General features: G+C 33.4%; 1 protein-coding gene across 1 annotated transcript in view; it reads right to left on the bottom strand.

Annotated features, from left to right (window-relative positions):
• Positions 1-346: 346 nt before the first annotated feature.
• LOC145670167 (O-acyltransferase like protein-like) overlaps positions 347-19,923 on the bottom strand; it is an 82,480-nt gene continuing 62,903 nt past the window's right edge. The window contains exons 9-13 of the mRNA XM_081738540.1: positions 11,547-11,679; positions 9,758-9,947; positions 6,272-6,414; positions 5,451-5,559; positions 347-535 (exon numbers count right to left, since the gene is read on the bottom strand). Of these exons, the coding sequence (XP_081594666.1) occupies positions 399-535; positions 5,451-5,559; positions 6,272-6,414; positions 9,758-9,947; positions 11,547-11,679 (712 nt within the window). The 3' untranslated portion in view covers positions 347-398. The remainder of the gene's footprint in view (positions 536-5,450; positions 5,560-6,271; positions 6,415-9,757; positions 9,948-11,546; positions 11,680-19,923) is intronic.

Here is a 19,923-nt window from a genome sequence, read left to right as displayed (position 1 = left end):
TTTTGTTGTAAAGAGACGAAACCATTGTGAGATTAAGTATTTGTTTCATATACTGTATTTTCCAATTATATCTTTAAATGCCATTTGTTTATCAAATATATTTATTATTTTTCACCATCTTTCTTTTAAGTATTTAAGAAATATAGCTTCCTGTAATACACTTAATATTTTCTTAATGGTTACAAACATGTAGTATCATTCACTGGGATCTTCTTAACACATGATATAAGGTCGCTTTTCCAAATGATATGTTTCAAGTATCATGGATATTTTTTTACATTCCGAAATGAAATTTTTAATTTCATTACTATCGAAGTTTATAACGTTGATGTACAATTTTTTAAAAAAAATATGTTTTTAATTGGTCTTTAAACTAGTTCATTTTTACGTTCTGTACTTCACTTTGAAGCCGAAGACACAGCTTTTGCCTTTTCTTGCAATGAGATATTTTCATTAAGATCAGTCTTCACTTGAGTAACATTTTCAGCAGGGACATTAGCAGGTAGCGATTTGGGGCTATTATTCCTGTTCATGCCTGAAATAAAAACAATAGAAATATTATTTACATGAACGAAGGAAAGAAACAAAACAAAAAGAACAAATTACTTTCTAATTCTGTGTTGGGTGTAGAATGTGGGCGGAAAGTGTTTCAATGTTAGATGTTGTGACAGTGTGGAGTGGAGTTAGTCTATGAAAGAAAAACCGTAGAACAGTGAAATAACCTAATGTTGGATAGTTTTAGAAACTTGGGAGAGAAAACTAGGAAAGATGGCATCAGGATAGAAAGAACTATCTCGAATTCCAGTTTAATACTATGCATTGGCGTCTTTGGCATGTAAAATTTCGGGGGGACATCAAAGGAAATGATCTAACTGCTAGTATCTCAGCGGAATTTTAGATTATGTCACTTCAAAATATTGGGTGAACGCGTCCCCCCCGTCCCCCCTCCCCGCCAGAGACGCCCGTGATACTATGTTTTGTTTAATACAAGTGTTGTTTTTTACATTTGTTTATTTTGGATACAAATTTGAATAAGTATGGACATTCCAGGTGTCACTAATTTTCATATTTACAACAATTTTACTGTATAACCATATTGCTTAACACGGACGATTTCAGTCGGTATGCCTTTGCCATTTTGGTTACAGCTTAGTTTGTAACCACGACAATTTTAGAGCAAACTAATTTTGTTTAATACAATTTTACTATTTCATAACAATTTATAGTGCAGTAGTCGACATGGCTAATGGCCGCGACATTCCTTTCATAAAAACCACAAAGTGGTTACAAGAATAATGGAAACTTAGAGATTAGACTAACTTGTATTATCCTTCGGTGGATATAGAGAAGTTGTAAAGTACGAGGTGAGATTGTGTGTCCACTTCTGAGAATTATGAGTAAGTTTAGAAGAACAATATTGAAGTCGATAAAGAGTAAACAGAAGTATCTTAATAGTTCATTTAAAACATTGTGGTTACATTGCAATTCAATACTGTCCATATACTACCAACATCTCCAATGATTTACCCAAGTTCAACCTTCAACAAAATTACTTTCGGTAAATGTTTAGCAGAAGGGGTCCAGAAATAAGCAAAAAAATACAAAATTTACGGGAGAAATGGAAGATTCAAGTACTTGGACCTAACCTAACCAAATCTAACCTCACCTAAACTAACCTGAACTAACATAACGTAACCTAATATTAATAGAAATGAGCGACATTCAATCTTCTTTTTTAAAATTATGCTGGATCCCTACACTAACATAATCTAACCTAGCCTAAAATAACCTAATGTGAACAGAAACTACCAAAATTTTAACTTTTTTTTAGAAAAAAATAGCTGGACCCTTCTGCTAAGCATTGTTCCTACTTTCTAATTCTATTTCAAAGGAAGATCTAAAAATAATACGTTTCAAAATTAAAAAAACAAATTTTAAATGATTTGTTAAGATTTCTTTTGTTTTGTATGTGTATCTTTTTTAAGGTAACTTTCTACATACTCATTCTATAAATAATTCATATTTTTCTGGCCAGAGTATGTACTTCTTTATTAAAAATTAAAATATTTCGTAACAGTTTCCATAACGTAACGTTATCTTTCTCAGACGTTTAATTATGGAAACTGTTACGAAATATCTTAATTTTTTAATAAAGAAATATATACTCTGGTCAGAAATATATTAATTATTTAAATAATAATTCCAGAGTCAACATGGAGGAAGACTCATTCTATATAATCGGACATCTAGTGGTAAGTCTCTACGTTTCCCTATCCATAAAAATTCATCACTAATCTATTTACAGCAGTACTACAACAAAATTTCTACGTTAATAATTGGAAGGATGAGCTAAGATAAAGATAATCGTAGAAAATCTGCTAAACATTAAAAACTCATTTTTTTCGCTCCGAATTTCTGGTGGTAAAGAAACTACTCTTATATTAATAGACAGATCCAACGTAACGAAATATCTGGAACATTTCCTAAGAAACAATATTATACAGTTAAATAAACTCATGAACATAATAAAGAACACCGCATCATTACTAACGTACTAACATGCTTTGTTGTGAAAGAATATAACTAATATGAGATTAAAAATAGTTTCCAGTTACCGTATTTACTCGAATATAACCACTCCCTGAATATAAGCGATCGCCTAAAAATGTAATATCTATTTTGAGAATTCATTTAACGTGTGGATATAAAAACTCTCGTAAGACCCTAGAGAAAATTAGATTGTAATGCCTCTATCCATTCTGAAAAGTACAAGCTTGGACTTTCGCTGAACTGAAAAATGAGAACATTAAGTTGTCAACTCAATTTCTTTCTCCTTTCTTAAAGCATTTTGACACAGAAAAATTAAGCCGTGGCAGTATTTTGCGATTGACAATGGTGTTACGGTAAGTCTTACCGCTTGTTGTCAACATTCCCAAATCATTGTTGATAGTTTTCGTTGCTCTTCTATATATTATAAGCTCACATACTTTATCGTAAAAATAAACCTAAAAACAGAAACTACAAAGTAACACCAAGAAAGAAAGAAAAAAGTAAAACAGGAACTATGCGATCTAAGTGTTCCCCGACAATTTTAGACCAAAAATTTGGAAAAGAGAAGCCGCTCATATTCGAGTAAATACCGTAGATCTCCACCTGAATACGATGAAAGATGAGTCACAATTAATATAACTATCTATCTATCTCTCGTGATATATATATATATATATATATATATATATATATATATATATATATATATATATATATATATATATATATATATACAGTATGGCGGTAAATTCCTTGTACAAAAGCAGAGGAATGATTCCTGAGAGTAATACAAACCAAAAAGTTCCAATTAACATAGGGCGAAAACCCCATCGTTTACGTGTTATAGGCTGCCAAAAACATGAAAGAATGAATTTTAAAGGTTCATAGCTCCAAAACTATGGTACTTACCGTAGTCGGGTCAAGACTTCACTTAGGAACTATTATGTGCCGTATCCAAAAATGCGTGTTTCAGAATCCTGAGGTGCTTCCACAACAATTTTTATAAAAGAAGTTTGACTACGCACCTATGATATACCGTACTCTCCAACTACCTCCATAAAAATTGTTGCGTGAGTACCTTAGGATTCTAAAACATGTATTTTTGGATAGAGCACATACTAGTTCCTAAGTGAAGTCTTGAGCCGACTACAGTAGATCCCATAGTTTTGGAGCTATGGATCTTTAGAATTCATTTTTTCATGTTTTCGGCAGCCTATAACACGTAAACGATGGGGTTTTCGCCCTATGTTTATTGGAACTTTTTTTGTTTGTTTTACTCTCAGGAATCACTCCTCTGCTTTTGTACAACGAATTTAGCGTCTTACTGTATATATATATATAAAAGACGAATTCTTAGTAATGACATACTTAGGATAGCAGAACTCGAAGAGCCCAGGTTCGAAATACATTCTCGGGTCTAGGAATCAACGAAATAAATCAACGTGCTTAAACATTAGATTCCGTAACTAATTATCTATGTCATTATGCCTTATTATATGTATTGTACTTTGTTGTTAGTTTTTACTTTCCTTTGAACACTTGCGGGTATTATAATATATTATTAGTCGCAGCTATATGAGCCTAGTCGACTTCACTGATATTGTTTCAGTATAAAATTGATTTTCAAAATGGTCCGTCCATGTGGACAATTGGCCGGTTATAAGTAAACTTGTTATCACTAATGAATGTAAAATTAAAGAGAATAAGCGGCGCCGAACATAATTAAAATATGCTAAATATCTAATAATTGTATCAAACAGCATATTTGTCTAAAAGTAAAAATTGATTAAGATTCAAATTGATAAAAGTAAGAGCTTAACGCTCATATTCTTATCTGTCCAGCAGCCATCTTGATCCACCTTGTTAGTTATTTCCAAGGATTATGTTTTTATTATAACAGAAGGCTAAGTTTAAGTTACTTTCATTGTTGAGACTGTATTATTTAATGCTCTGTCAGAGGTGAGGATCAAAGTTAGTTTCGATGGAAATGATCTACACAATGAGTTTTAAGCTTTTTGGTCAAGTGATAAACAGAATATCAACGAAACTTTGGTATCCGAAATTTGTGTTCAGATAAGGTTGAAAATGAGTTGTCAAGATTTATACAAGACCGTTGTGGAAAACAGAACTCATCTTGAACCAGCGAGGAGCTTTAAAAATATTAACAATAAGGTAGATATCTATAATTACTAATGTTTTTGTGTTCTTTTCACATAGCTATGTACAGTATACATTTGTTAGTAGTTTGTAATGGTGGTAGTAAATGTTAGAATTCAATCATGGTAATAAGATAAAAAATCTTTAGTTTCAAGATTTGTGTTCCTCACCGCTGGTCTCTGGCTTTGTCTTCAGTCCAATCTTGCAACCCTACTACTACTTCATGAGGTAGTACCGGTATTTCGTATCCGAAAGTTATTTTAATAAGATTAACAGATCGAAACGAACGTGTACATATATGTAGTGCTATATATTTTACAATGGCTTATTTTACCTATTTTTATCCTATCTTTATCAATCAATTCTTATCTTTTGTCTTAATAATGCAAACGACAAGGTTTAAGAGGATTCGACGATTTTATTAAAAGCAACTCTCTTAACGAACAGGGTAGATTTGTTTATTTATACAGCCAAGTCACCTTATATGTATTATTATCTGTAATTTTCAAAATATATATACCATTCATTGATTCTGCTTGTTCAATATTTAACACTTCTTGTTAGTAATTAAAAATCTATTAGATAAATCAACTAAGAATGACTAAGTTATGATATTTTGTTAAAACTTGTATCTAAAGCTTGATATTTTATTGCATTAGACAATAGAGAATTTAATAGTTTTCAATTTTCAGTTAGATAGTTCGTATTCAATTTAATATTATTAAATCGAGATTAAGACTCACCCTTTCCGAAGAATAACCTCGTCAAAATGAACATGGGAGATTCGAAGAATAGATACAATAATATAGATGCTATCAATGTTATAATTGAGTCACCAGCATAGTTATGCATCTGAAATAAAGAATTAAAAATCAATTAGTACATATGTATTTTGCAATCAGCAAATATCTTTAAAATTTCAAGGTCTCAAAAGTTGAATACGTAAATGAATACGTACGTTATATCTTTTATCTTAATTATATTAATAAATTTATAGGAAAATTCATTTTTGCCTATTAACATTCTGCGGCTTTATATTCAATAGTTTACAGGCATTTCAAAGTTAACTCTATGTCAAACTCAAACAAATATAACTAACTAATTAACTCTATAGCTTATGGAACCCTGAAGTTCAAATACCAATATATTAAAAAATAGATATAGGTATTGAAAACAAAAAAAAGAATTGTAACTTCGTTGATAAATTTTCCTTAGAATTCTATGATTTCTACGACATAATTCCATTAAAATCTCTGTAGGATACCCTTCACAGTACTTTTTTCAATTTCTATAACTGTTTTTAACTTCATTATTTTCACGAACAAGGCTGAAGGTTGCAGTCGAAATATTAAATTTCAAAAATAATATTAATACTTGGATTTTAAAAATAGCTCTTTTGTTACGATTTCACATCATGTAGAGACATAATTCTTGCTTCCATATACAATATTATACGTTGAACTACGTCATGTTCAAAATAAAATTAATGTAGCTATGTACATATTTTCCAGTTTAAAACCTATTTATAATACGAAAACCATTATAAAATACCGTATATCCTTACCAAGAAATACTCATCCATGTAAATTGGAGCTCTTATTCTTGAAGTATTGACGAGAAGGACAGCATAATGAGTAAGGAACATACAGTAGGAAAGTTTACTCAGAGGTTGAAACACCTTAGACGATAGTAGTTTGTTGATAAATCCTGTAAAATCAAAATAAAGTTAATAGTTTGTTGATAAATCCGGTAAAATCAAAATAAAGGTTATAGTTTGTTGATATATCCTGTCAAATCAAAATAAAGATAAGTTTATAAAATAGAGCTGATAGAAAAGGTTCAAAACAGCCATATTCTTATCAAATCTAGATCGACGATATCCGTATTATAAACTATATTTTTCAATTGAAAGGTAACTTATGATTAGGCAGATAAAAATTTTAAGTAATTATATAAAGAAAGGCTGTATTTCTATTATTGTATAATTCTATTCTCAATTAACTAACTCTATACTTTAAGACCCTTAAGCTTAATTTCCATAATATGTAATCTTTTTCCATTAGAAGACTTAATCGAATCGGAGTATTAAAAATACACCATTATCTAATTATTTAGAATAAGCCTCTCTTAAAAAAAATAAATAAAAAACTTCTAGGCTTTCAGGACTTCTAAATTGCTGAAATTTTGAAAATTTTAGTATTTTTTCGAAAATTAGTACAATGATTTTAGCATTTTTGAATTATCCTCATTTAACTTAATATTTATATATATATATATATATATATATATATTATATATATATATATATATATATATATATATATATATATATATATAATAGTGTTATGCTTTAAAGTAAGTGCTACGTTATTTACCAAACGTAACTAGGCAGGTCCACAATGATAGTGCAGGGAGAGGATGTCCTGTTTCTTTCACTTGTAGTTTGAAAGAAAATTATGAAGCAGGAATGAAGGAATAAGGTGACTATCACAGTTAAGGTCATTGTGTTTTCAAGAGTTAAGTAGTTATATCTGACTACCAAAATGTCTGTTCTTCGCACGGGGAGAATACATTTCATTTTGGACATAAAGGGCACCAAAACTATCATAAATCAACTTAGCGACCTATGGATTCGACACTAACATCGCTCATTTTCGATCATTTTATATATCTCCTCCCTCCCCTTCCTCAAATTGCACCACCAAAGTAAAATGCTAAAAATTATCCCAGGTCTGAACCTCATCTATGTTGAAAATTTGATGGTCGGTCAGGTAGTTCAAGAGTTATTAAGTCACAAACATAGCTAAGCTCATATCTATCTATCTATCTATCTATCTATCTATCTATCTATCTATCTGATTTCTCACATTACCAAGAACCTAGATCCTTGAAAGAATTTGTCGTTAAAATTATTGTTATTCGGTCAATACTGCTTTATTTTGTTTAAAATGAAGAAGATAGTTTAAAATTTAGTTATTTTCCTTTAAATTTGGTTTTGAAAAACTAGTGTTGCTTAATATCTGTCTAAAACAATTAGGGCTTATTTTAGAGTTTATTAACTATGAGATTTTTATCTTTATGATGCAATCTATTTAAGACTCTGAAACACTTACAATGTTCTCTTTATTAAGTAATTGGGTCAGTTCAGTAAGTGACTACAATTATTGCTCAGTGGTACAACATTTAAAACAATAAATAACTTCGTTTTCGTTGATATTATATTAGTTTTAAAGAAATGGAAATAAAATTTTTACCCGAAACACGGACTAAGTTGAAGCTTTGAAACTTCTCGTATTTTCCAGAAAATAAAAATATTTTCTTTGTCATTTTAGAATTTTGTTAAGTTATCTGTATTTGCTACATGTTTTATTACATGACATTTCACGTCAATGTGAAAAGTGTAAATGTGAGTCAAGCCCGTATTTGAGTGGATGACGATTTTGAAAATAAGATGCTGTTGGCAGTATAGAGTTCATCCAGTGTCGTGAGAACAACTGGAGAGCTACTTAAATGAAAAAAATATAAGCGGATCAGATCAATAAAGCCAGCAAAAATAGCGAAAGAATCTACAATGTGGTGACCATGTTTTTCCCAACTAAAAATCACCGGATGGTCGGCGTAAGTCCATTGAAGCCTCATATCAAGGAGTTAACTTTTAGTTCAGATTAGTCTTTTGTATATAAGACAAAAGTCCTTCTAGATGATTAAGTTTATACGACTAAGTACTTCGTTAAATTAATTTATGTAAACTTTATAATTTTTCATAACATTTTATTCTACCTGTACTAAAGGACATATAACAAATAACGTACAACTCACAGAAAATCATTGCTTCAACTGGTCATTAGGTTTAACCATAGAAGTACAAAGCCCGTATCCGCTACGTATATTACAAAGGGGAGAGGAAGTTGGGTAAATTCTCCTGCATTGTATTCAAGTGATCGTATTGAATTTGAAGTAACATTTGAAACTGGACTGATAACAAAAATCTTTGAAGTAGCTCTAGTTTACATTTATCGTAAGTAATTACACATATGACATTATTCAAGACATCATTGATATATGACGTATGAAAACGTCATTCAAGAAAGAACGAAACTAATAACTTTAACACTAGAAAATGTTCTTGTAAACTTCAGTGTTTATTTAAGGGACAGAAGTAACACTGAAAAAGAAATGCAGGTTATGGACTAAAAATAAAAAATGGCGAAAATAAAAATAGGTTACACTTAGTACCAAGTGAGGTCAAAGCAGTCCCCGACATTATATATATAACAGACGGTGTATATATAAAGTCTGATATATATATAACAGACGATATTCTAATATGAAACTAATAAAATGAACTTTACATTCAAATGAACAGTGTAAAAAGTCAAGAGCTCTTAGTAAACACTTTGTCCTGCAAAACAAAATTGAAAAATTGAACGCTCGGGTTAATTTGACTCCCCCGCCACTTGGTATTTATAGGGTAACACAAAAATAACAATTAGACAATTATTTGGAGATAAACTTAATATAACAGCAAAATTAGCCCATTTTAAAACAAATATAAATCGCTTTTGTACAAAGCATAACAACTTACTGCATCCAAATACTTTATCATCTGTTTATGCATATGTAGTTACAAAAAACACTTCTAATACAAAGTATTTGCAGTAGTTCGTTAAGAAGGACTGATCGAGTACAAGAACTTTACTTTAACAAAAGCTTAAACCACACCACTTGTCAATTGGATTCATTAAGAAAAAAGTGCATGGTACAATTCTGAGAAGTGAAGGTTCATGTCAGTTTTCCAAAGCTACTGACAGAGGCAACAAATATTGCAGAAACTATTTAGTTCAATTTGAAGTGCATTTGGACGCAGTTAAGTTGTTATATTTTTTACAAATTTTATAAATATGCGTCAAATTATATCCTTAAATAAATAAACAATTTTATAACTTCGATGTTAATATATATCCATTATTTAAAAATTAACTTAAGCTTACGTATGAGATGTATTACAAAAAAAAAAAAAAAATGTTTATGTTACAGATTTTTTTCTTACCTCCGTATCCTTTACTGCATGCAAATATGAGCCATGATAAAGCAACTGCCCATGCAAAACTGTGTAGAGAGCTATAGCAACTGGCTTCCAAAACATTATATTTGTACTTATATTGGAATAATTCATATGGTCCATACATTACAGCGTAAAGAACAGCGAAACAAGCCAGCCAGCCTAATGCCACAACAGTCTAATGGGAAAAAAAAACGCATTGTGATACAGTATATGTATTTAAAACAATATAATTCTCCGACACGATGAAACAATAAATGCTTTTCAGAAGAAAATTTTTCACTTTCATGATAACAAGCAAACATAATTCTTATACGTAAATCTGGTAGTACAAAAAATGTCTATACATGCTAATGTCAATATTATCTCCTCTATCAATCAATGATGATTTCAGAGAGTGGCCCGGGGAAGAATACCCCCCCCCCCCCCCGGGGACCAAATATCCTATTGTGTTCAATGTAGATCTGCAGTATTTTTGTAATACTATTTTTCACCCCAAGTGTTTTGGAATTCCTCCCCGGAGAAATATTCTGAAATCATTATTGCTATCAATTATCTGCGAAAAAAAATGAAAGATAGAATTTTAAAAATCACCTCTCTTATATTAACTCAATGCAACGTGTTTTTCGTCCTGGTAGCTCTAGCTTAACAATTTTGTTAGTTCTATTTTTTAACGCTATGGACTGTATAGCAAATAATATCCAAATAGACATAATATATTTTGATATAAACAAATAATTGATTCCGTAAATCACAATTCCATATTTTGCACAATTTATAGAATAGATTTTCCTTACTAAAGTTTATTGAAAGCTATCTTTCTGATAGACGATAATGTGTAATCATTTTTTGTGATATATCCACGTTTGTCTCAGTAAAAGCTGGAGTTCCACAAGATGGTGTCCTTGGTTCCTTATTTTTATTCATAGATGATATTCCTGATCATCTTCAACCTACATCTTGTAATACTATTCTGTTTGTTCACGATTGCAATCTCCTCAGAGAAATCTCTATACAAGATTCCATCAACCTTCAAAATGATCTTTAGTGATAGGTTTTGATAAAATAGACAAACACGAATTTTTATGGTGTTAAAAGATAAATCTCTCATTGCCAATAATAATCAATAATTTCTATTGTACTACAAAAGACAAACCACTTGGCGTAACAGCCCTTTGTGGGTTTAAGCCGCTCCAACGCCATCTGTTAGAAACCGGCTGAACTATGTTCAGCCTAGAAACTAACAGGTGGTCAGAGCGTTGCGTCGCCCTGTCTTTAACAGGCGTATCAGGAGCTTTCTAAACTTAGTGGCTTATATTCACGTGACTCCCCACTTTGCCTCATGACGCTCTAGCCACTTGACTATAGTCCACCATTTCTATTTTACTGAATAGATGATTTATTTATTTATTTATTTATGTTCTATATGATAATGATTTCTTACCTTTGACAAATTACACCGTTAACTAACAGATTGTATTATTTGTAGCTTTCTACTCCTAATGGTGATACACATACTCCTATCTGAAATGCACTTATTACTTGTAATTGAAATTAAAAAGAAAAAAAAGAAACTATCACCGTATAACTTTTATGATTGAGGAGACTCAATAAGATTTCTCTATGACATAGAATAGTATAACGTTCTCTAAGTTCAAGCAGATTTTTGACTAAAGTAATCTTCTTCATCTATTTATTTTATTCCTTCTTCTCTTTTTCTATTTTCTTTTATATTTCTCTTTTTCTTTTTATACTTTGTTTGATAGTGATTTCTTACCTTTGACAAATTAATCTTCTTGTCTTTTATTGTGTGAAGATAATAGCCAAAGCCGAGTCCAACAAGATATGGTGCTGCTCTGTTGTGAGTTGTTACATATATGTGCTTCATGTATTGGTTCAAAACAGTATCACTGTAAACAAACAAAATATTTGTGAAATTTATTCCAATATATTTACTTTTTTGAAAAACAAAATATTTAAATTTTTCACTATTAAAGCACAAAAAATAAACGTTTTCTGCATTTATAATAATCAAATTTTACATGATCCCTTATAAGAAGAAATAGAGACTACTCGAATGAAGAGGTCTGTCCAAACCCTGAAAGATTTTTCTAAATAAAGAGGAAGACACTAGAGATTCACGAAATTGTTTTTGTTTTACTCTGACGAAGGCATTCTCTTGTGTCCTTTTGATACGGAATATACAACTGTTATCTGATTATTAAATATTTGTCAGTGAGTTATTATTATTATTATTAGAAGTAGACTTACAAATAATTTCAATTTCAGCTACAAACATAATTGTGTAACCATAATACTATAATGTTATCCATAACGAGAAAGAAATGTTATTTTGTAAATTATGATACGCGTAGTAAAAATACAAGAAACGTTCTCTTACGATAATTTATGGATGACGCCAGCACTTAACACTATATTAAACACATCATAACTATTTATTCATTAAAATGTAAGATAAAGCCTCTAAAAACTTCTTTAGGAAAGTAGTAATCCGTATGGACAGTTACATAGTTTAAATTATACAAACACAAAACACACAACAATATATATTGGTAAGAGGAAAAACTGTAACTAACACTTCAACTTGAAATACACATAATGGAATATGAGCTCTGTATTAGTGCTGTAAAAGTATTGTTCTAAGCATCCTCTTATCATAAAAAATATTGTATATAAAAAGGAATTTTGTTGAATTATTCATGTGCAAAAGATAGAAACTAAATAAAGTTACGTAGATAACATCACACAAGTGAGTCGTCTAAAGTTCAGGTTAGGTTTTATTGTCAGTGACCCACGTATTGTTTTTAACATTTTTAAACAAGTAAGGTACGTGTAAAGCGTACTATTCAACAATAGATGGCAGTACATTTCAAGAAGCACTCCATTTTTATTATTATTACTAACTGAACCTGGGGTCTCTACACAGCACATCATTCACATATGAGCATGAATCTCCTTGTTATTCCTCACATCTGTACATGTCCATTTACAAACACAAATAAAAGACGTCTTGATAAAATTGGCAAGATATACCATAAAGATGAGATTTTTTCGATTACTTTTTCAATATCTCGCACCGTTTGTAAGATTTGAGCCTACTTCCGGTTGGAGTTTTTAATTCATGTATGCTCAGTGTTTTCTTTCTTCTTGTATACAGTATGTAATAAGCACATACGTTATGCACACAATTAATTATAATGTCAGTGATATATGGTGTTCATTGGGCAAAACACTTCAAACAATAAAGATTCAACTGAAAGTGGAGAAATGGTTATCCTTCGTTTTTCATTATCATTTGGCCATAAAACAAATGCCTGAGAGGTATGCAATCCCATATACAATTATGTGGTGTTGGAATGTATAATGCGTAGGATATGATGGTTTAGTTTTTTCTTTTTTTAATTTCAACACGTCCAGTGTACTCGTAAAAATGTAATAAAGAAATAATGACTATGTTTTTTTAAATATTCAACTAGAACTGGACAATCTACATAAAATTTCTAATCGATCAGTGAAAACGTCATCTTTCTAGAGTCTGTAGTTTCCGAGATCTCATTGTCGAAAGGATTGGCCACAAACGTATAGTTTAAAAGAACTCCAAAGATGACAGCACAATTCATTTGCATTGAATTTGGAAAAGGCTTATTAAAATACAAAGGCTTTGAACAATAATTTAAAAAAAAAAGAGAAACTTTATGAAAAAACGGGTCTATTTAAATAATTTATTTTAAGTACAAATACTTTAAAATATTTGTCTTTATTAAACGTGAAATCACAAATAACCGTAAATCAAAGGTTTGAAATCCAAAGTTATAGGTTGGAGCTCAGGCGCTTTTGTGATACATACTTTTCCAGAGGTTTTGCCTCTGAAGCGCCACCTACTTAGAACGGTGACGATCTTTGAAAAAAACCTTCCTACTCCTGATCCTGAACTTTTCTCTGCGCTTTTACAGGACACTGTTCATCAGGATCTCAGCCAAGGGTGTACAGTGTCACTGCATTAATAGGTGAACTGTCTTACCTGGACTACTATCCAAACGGGTAGTCCAACCTTGCTATCAGATCATTACATAACATCTTATCATATACAAACACTTTTGCACTGTCTTTTTTATCTGGGCATTGGCCCACTGGATAGACTTCATTATGGCGGATCATGGCACGAAACCTGGCAAACGAAATACCGGTCGACATCAAAATCTACCTTCGGTTGTTGATGGACTTTCTGTTTGTCCCACGAAAGTGGGGCTACGGAAGAGGCCGTCAAAATCACAACCCAGTTCTTCAGGCTCCCGCCAACGGGATTCTCAGACTTCTGGAGCATCTATCGAATCTTCCACCTCAGTTCGATCCAGGTTGCCTCAATCCAAGGCTAGTTACGATGCCCGTGTACAAGATTCACCGCCAAAGAAAAAGCAACATACTGAGCATTCTGATACTGACACTATGGATACAGGCGATCCAACAGTTTCTGCTTCTTCACCTGTTCAGTCAACATTTTCTATCCTCCTCCGCAATTACGATACTAAATTCTCCAATGAGAAATTCGTTACACTTCAGCTAAGAAAATATCTTCCACGTGCTTCCATCAAGAAAATTGTGCACACCAGAAATGGGTACATCCTAAAAACAACTGATCCTGATCTCTACAAGACTATCCGAAACAAAGTCCCTATAGATATCTTTGGGGCACAAGCAGAAATCACACATCTCACAGCTTCAACACGCAAGCAACCCCCTCCACCTCGGAGGCCAGCTCTTCTATCTGTTGTCATCCGTGGAGTAGGCCCGTCTTATACAGACGAGGAAGTTCATGAAGAACTAAAATTTGAAGGATACACCATTTCTAAGGCACTTAGAATCCGAAACGACCGTGGGCCAACCTTCATGGTACGCATTCTTACACCCCATCAAGAAACAATAGACGATTTGCTTGCTCATGGGGCTCTTATACATAATCGCAAACATAGAGTCGAACACTCACGTTCAATGGCACCTCCTCCAGTTCGCTGCGAACGTTGCCAGGCCTACAATACTCACAGTAACAGCTGTATGCAAAAATGAGTTCAAATGTGATTACTGTGCAGGACCACACTCAACCAGACTATGCACAAATTTACATCAGCCAGCACAGTGTTCTACATGTCCTGACAGTCATCCTACTTACAGTTATAAATGTAAAGCAAAAGCGGAACCAACGCCACAACACCCTGAACTGGTCCTACCATTACGTTCAACATCCAATGTTACCACCACCTCGTCTACAGTTGACACTCCGGTCACAGTAAATCAACTGCTCAATTCTCTTACTCTCGCACTGCAAAACATCCACTCTTTTATCCGGCCACACATCCTGCAGCAAATCACTCTTGCAGCCAAAGCAACATTTCACATTCATTTCACGGCAACATATTCTGGGAACAGTCCATTTTCATGCATCTCCAACAAGTCAAACCGGTTAACTTCTACTTCATCATGGCTATAAACTTTCTCTTTTTAAACATCCGATGCTTTTTGAAAAAACAAACTCCTGTTTGAAAGCCTGCTACTCGTGGAACATATCACAGTTTTTCTCCTCAATGAAACATTCTTAACTAAGACAATTAGATGTCGCCTATCAGGATATACCATTTTACGAGCAGATAATCCTCTGCCAGCACAGAGATCTAATGGAAGCGTAGCGGTTGGTTTCTCTCCCCATTTGCCTTATCGCCAGCACACTTGTGCGATTACTCCTTTACCGGAACACATCATTACAACTGTGTATTTCAAATCTCTTATCATCACCATAGCTACAATCTACATCCGGCCTGGTCATCTCCTCCCATTACAACTTGTTTAGCACATTTCCAACACGTATCGCCACTATATTATCATGGTTGATTTCAATATGCACACACGATCACCACACGCGCTCGATTCGCTCTCAACACGATCGTACTAATTTTGAAACATTTATCACCACAAACACCACTGGCACCATCCATCAGCTGCCCAAACCTACTCGCCCAGAGTCTAACACAACACCTGACATCGTTATCACGTCTAGCAATCTCCTAACTCATAGCACCATTGCAGTCCTAGATACCCTGGGTAGTGATCACGCTTCTATTAAAGTCACCATAAACCTCCACTCTTCTGTGTCCCCTCGCTCGCAAATGCCTTCCCGCTCCTCTTATCGATTTGACAAAGCTAACTGGACCTGCTATCGCTCTTACCTCACTCAGCACACCAAGCACCTTTCATCTCCCACTATGGAAGACGATCTCTATACCACTGTCGATACGCTCATTCATACTATACAGGAAGCTAGCATTCTTTACATACCTACTAGCAAAAATATTCCATATCAACCTCGTTTGCCCCCACATTATCTGACCATGATCTCTCGTTCTCGCCAACTTTATCGAGAGTACATTCGTACTAGAAATCCTGACGCATTACGTCATCATCAAAACTACAAAGAACTGTTCACAACTACACCCAGGCCTATAAGCTTCGATGTTGTGTTTAAACTTGTAATAATCTGTCTACTACGATCCATCCTACCAAATACTGGAAAAAGTTTAACGCTTTATGCGGAAAGTTTACTAAAACTCCATACCCCATTCTGATCGGCAACTCCGCCGCTCACACCGATACGGAGAAAGCCAATGCTTTCGCAGATCATCTGCAAAATATTTTTACGCCGCCACCACCTGGAACTACATCCCATATTGCTAACCGTGCCGACACTCCACCATGTTTGCAACCTAATCACCTACATGAACTCACTATCGATCAACCTTTCACTGCACCAATCACTGTACAAGAGATCACTGATACTATCAAGCATAAAAGAAACACAGCGCCTGGCCTTGACAACATCACCTATCGACAGATTAGGGAGTGTCCTCCTACACTACTCATCCTCATTGGCAATCTCTTCACTTTCATACTACGTACAGCTTTACTTCCCTCTGTCCTGGAAAACATCTAAGATTCTCATGTTCCCAAAACCACACAAGCCTGCTCATGAAATCTCTTCTTACAGACCGATCCAACTCACAAGCACATTCAGCAAAATCCTCGAACGCATTCTCGTTAAACGTCTTCATATTTACCTCAATAGCAGAAACATCATTCCTCTCACTCAAACAGGCTTCCGCCCTTCTTTCTCGCTAAATGATCAACTCTTACGACTCACAAGCCTTATCACTACGCACTATAACAGAGTCAAACCATCATGTCTGGTCTTATTCGATCTTGAGAAATCTTTCGATAAAGTGTGACACCTCGGGTTTATCTATAAACTGATCAGACTCCAGCTTCCTATTACATACATATGGCTCATCTTTAACTTTCTCTCAGGACGTCTCACATATGTAGCCATCCACGAACATTTGTCTCACCCCATCTTCTTACTCTTAGGAGTTCCACAAGGTTCCGCACTTTCACCGCTATTATACATTCTATTTGTTGCTGACATGTCACACCTCCCAGATAAAGTCTATTCTTTTCAATATGCAGGTGACACTGCATTTTTCGCTCTAGGAACGTCTCTCTAGCACATCAACAACGTCTTACAAACAGCCATCACTGACTTCTGCCATTGGTGTCAACTTTGGAAACTTACGATCAATGCTACAAAAATACAGGCCATCCTCTTTATCCCGCCAAAGAAAACAACCGAAGTCCGCCGAAATCCCCGTTGCCTATCTCTCCATGTGGACGGCGTTCCCTTCCGGGCTACTAAAACAATTACCTACTTAGGCATCATATACGGCAAACATCTTATCTGGACGCACCATCTTAAAGCAATCCAAACTAAGGCTTATAATCGCCTGAATTTGCTTAGTCTCGCAGGAACGACATGGGGCCTACAATCACCCACAGTCTTAAATACTTATAAAGTCTTTCTCCGTCCTGCATTAACATGGTTTCACAGCTTGGATTGCCGCATCAGAAAAATTCTATAACAAACTTCTTTTTCTTGAACGCCACGCCTTCCGCATAACTTATCGCATCAAGTTACCTAGCCCAACACAGGAACTCTATCAGCGCATTTCTTTTCCTACCTTGCAGTACCACCTTGAAATTCTTCGACTGTCATACATACGTCGCCGTTTTCAAACTCAACATCCATTACTTTTCGACACCATTCACTACATAGCGCTACATCCCACACCCACCCGGTATTTTCACACTCCATTAGCTCTTCTGTTTACATTATATCATTACACACTTCCACCCAATGATCCCTCCCTCTTACTGCTTAATGATTACGTCACTCATGCTCATTTGCCACTCATTTTCCATCATTTCCTGCACAATAAATACCTCATACTAATTTGGGTCCATTACGTTTCTCATCGTAGCCTAGAGTCCCCCTAGGCAAGAAGATAACTGCATCTGTTTGCTAATATTTTCCTATGTGTTGTCCTGTGCTTGCACCTCATCTCATCACTCACCACCATTCATCATTATGCTATAATACCATGAACAATCACTTTATGCTTTTCTCATGTTTATATTTCTAGTATTGTTTATATAATGTTTCTCATTTATTATTCTTATTCTTGTTTTCATATTTTCTACTTTGTTGTTCATAACTATATATGTTATTCTCTTGTGTCTATACATGTATGTATACCTTTAAACCTAATGTTAAGAATCGAAAAGTTCCTTAAGTCTCTTACTGCTATAAATAAAGTATCCTAAATCACTTAGACCAACCACAAACCTCATGCTCCTCTGTCTCTTAACATCACTTCCCTAAAAGAGGGCGTAACCATCTCATAGGTAGCTAGCCTTTCGCTAGCAATAAAAAAAGCGCTTTTGTTGCCATTGTAGCATTTTAATAGATTATTATTATTATTATTATTATTATTATTATTATTATTATTATTATTATTATTATGTGCAGAACAACAAAATTTACAATAAATTAATCGAATTTAAGATATAGATATTGATTTTTTTTTTATTTGTTGACTATACTTTATGTTACAACTCATCAATATGCTTTCAAACATCAAACTTTACTGAATTTAATAAAGCAAAATAATTTTAAAAGTGCACGTATTAGTCTCTGAGTACTGATTCAATACCTATGTCTTTGGGCAAATTTTTGATATTTAGTTCTTGAATTTGATTAAATTATTATTGTCTGTTTATAATTTTAACATCTTAACTAAACATGTGCGACAACCACAATTAAGATTACACTTTACGTATTTTTTAAAATTACGCTTGCAAATTCTGCATGTTCGAGACACATAGCTATCCACATACAGATTGTTATCAAATTAATAGAAACACATAAAAAAATGCAACTGACTTAATCAATAAGAGTGAAACTACCGTTAATCTGTAGAATCTCTCTGATTTGTAGTGGAATGGAGACATATAACTTATAAGTGGTTTCCAGATGGATATTGCATCAATATTCATTCAGTGAAGCACTAAGTTTCATCAGAGTATAGAGGAGAATATTTGTTCTAGAATTTCGGCTCCAGAAGTGACTACAAGTGTTCAATAATGTTGAAGGTTGGGGATTAGCTGGACCAGGAAGGTGTTGTAGTTCATCCTGATATTCAAGAAGCACGTCTCAACAGTTCCAGCACTGTGAATTAAATGCATTGTCATCTGGAAAAATTACGTCATTGGTCGGTATTGCAAACTACAGGTGTATCCATTATTTTGATAATCATCTATAATTTAAAAAAAAAAAAAAGATTCACAATATTTCTTACTTGTAGCATAAACGTTATAATCTCTATGTTCCCTGATTTGGTAGTTTCATACTTTCTTCTGGTGTATATGACCCAGGGCTTACTTCAGGTGGGCATAAAATGAATAATTATTCTCACAAACTCCTTTAGCCTATACAGAAGAATATTTCAGAAGCGTGCACTTTCGTTATTAATCTTTCATAATCCCCAAACTGAGAAACACTTTCATGTAAGAAACAAATTAAAGATATATTGTGACAATATGCTTTTCAATCCTTACAATTTTCCAATTACAGCAAAAGTTTCATTTTCATTACTTAGTTATTTCTCATTTACGGAAAGAAAAACTCTAAAAAAAAAAGTACTCAAAGTAAAGAAGAAATATCTAAACGAATTCAATTCAGCTTAGTGCAAAGACTA

This window comes from Thermobia domestica, chromosome 14, assembly GCF_964235325.1.
Source record: "Thermobia domestica chromosome 14, izTheDome1.hap1.1, whole genome shotgun sequence".
NCBI lineage: Eukaryota > Metazoa > Arthropoda > Insecta > Zygentoma > Lepismatidae > Thermobia > Thermobia domestica.
Note: the sequence above shows the minus strand (reverse complement) of the source record. Positions and strands in the feature narration are given on the sequence as shown.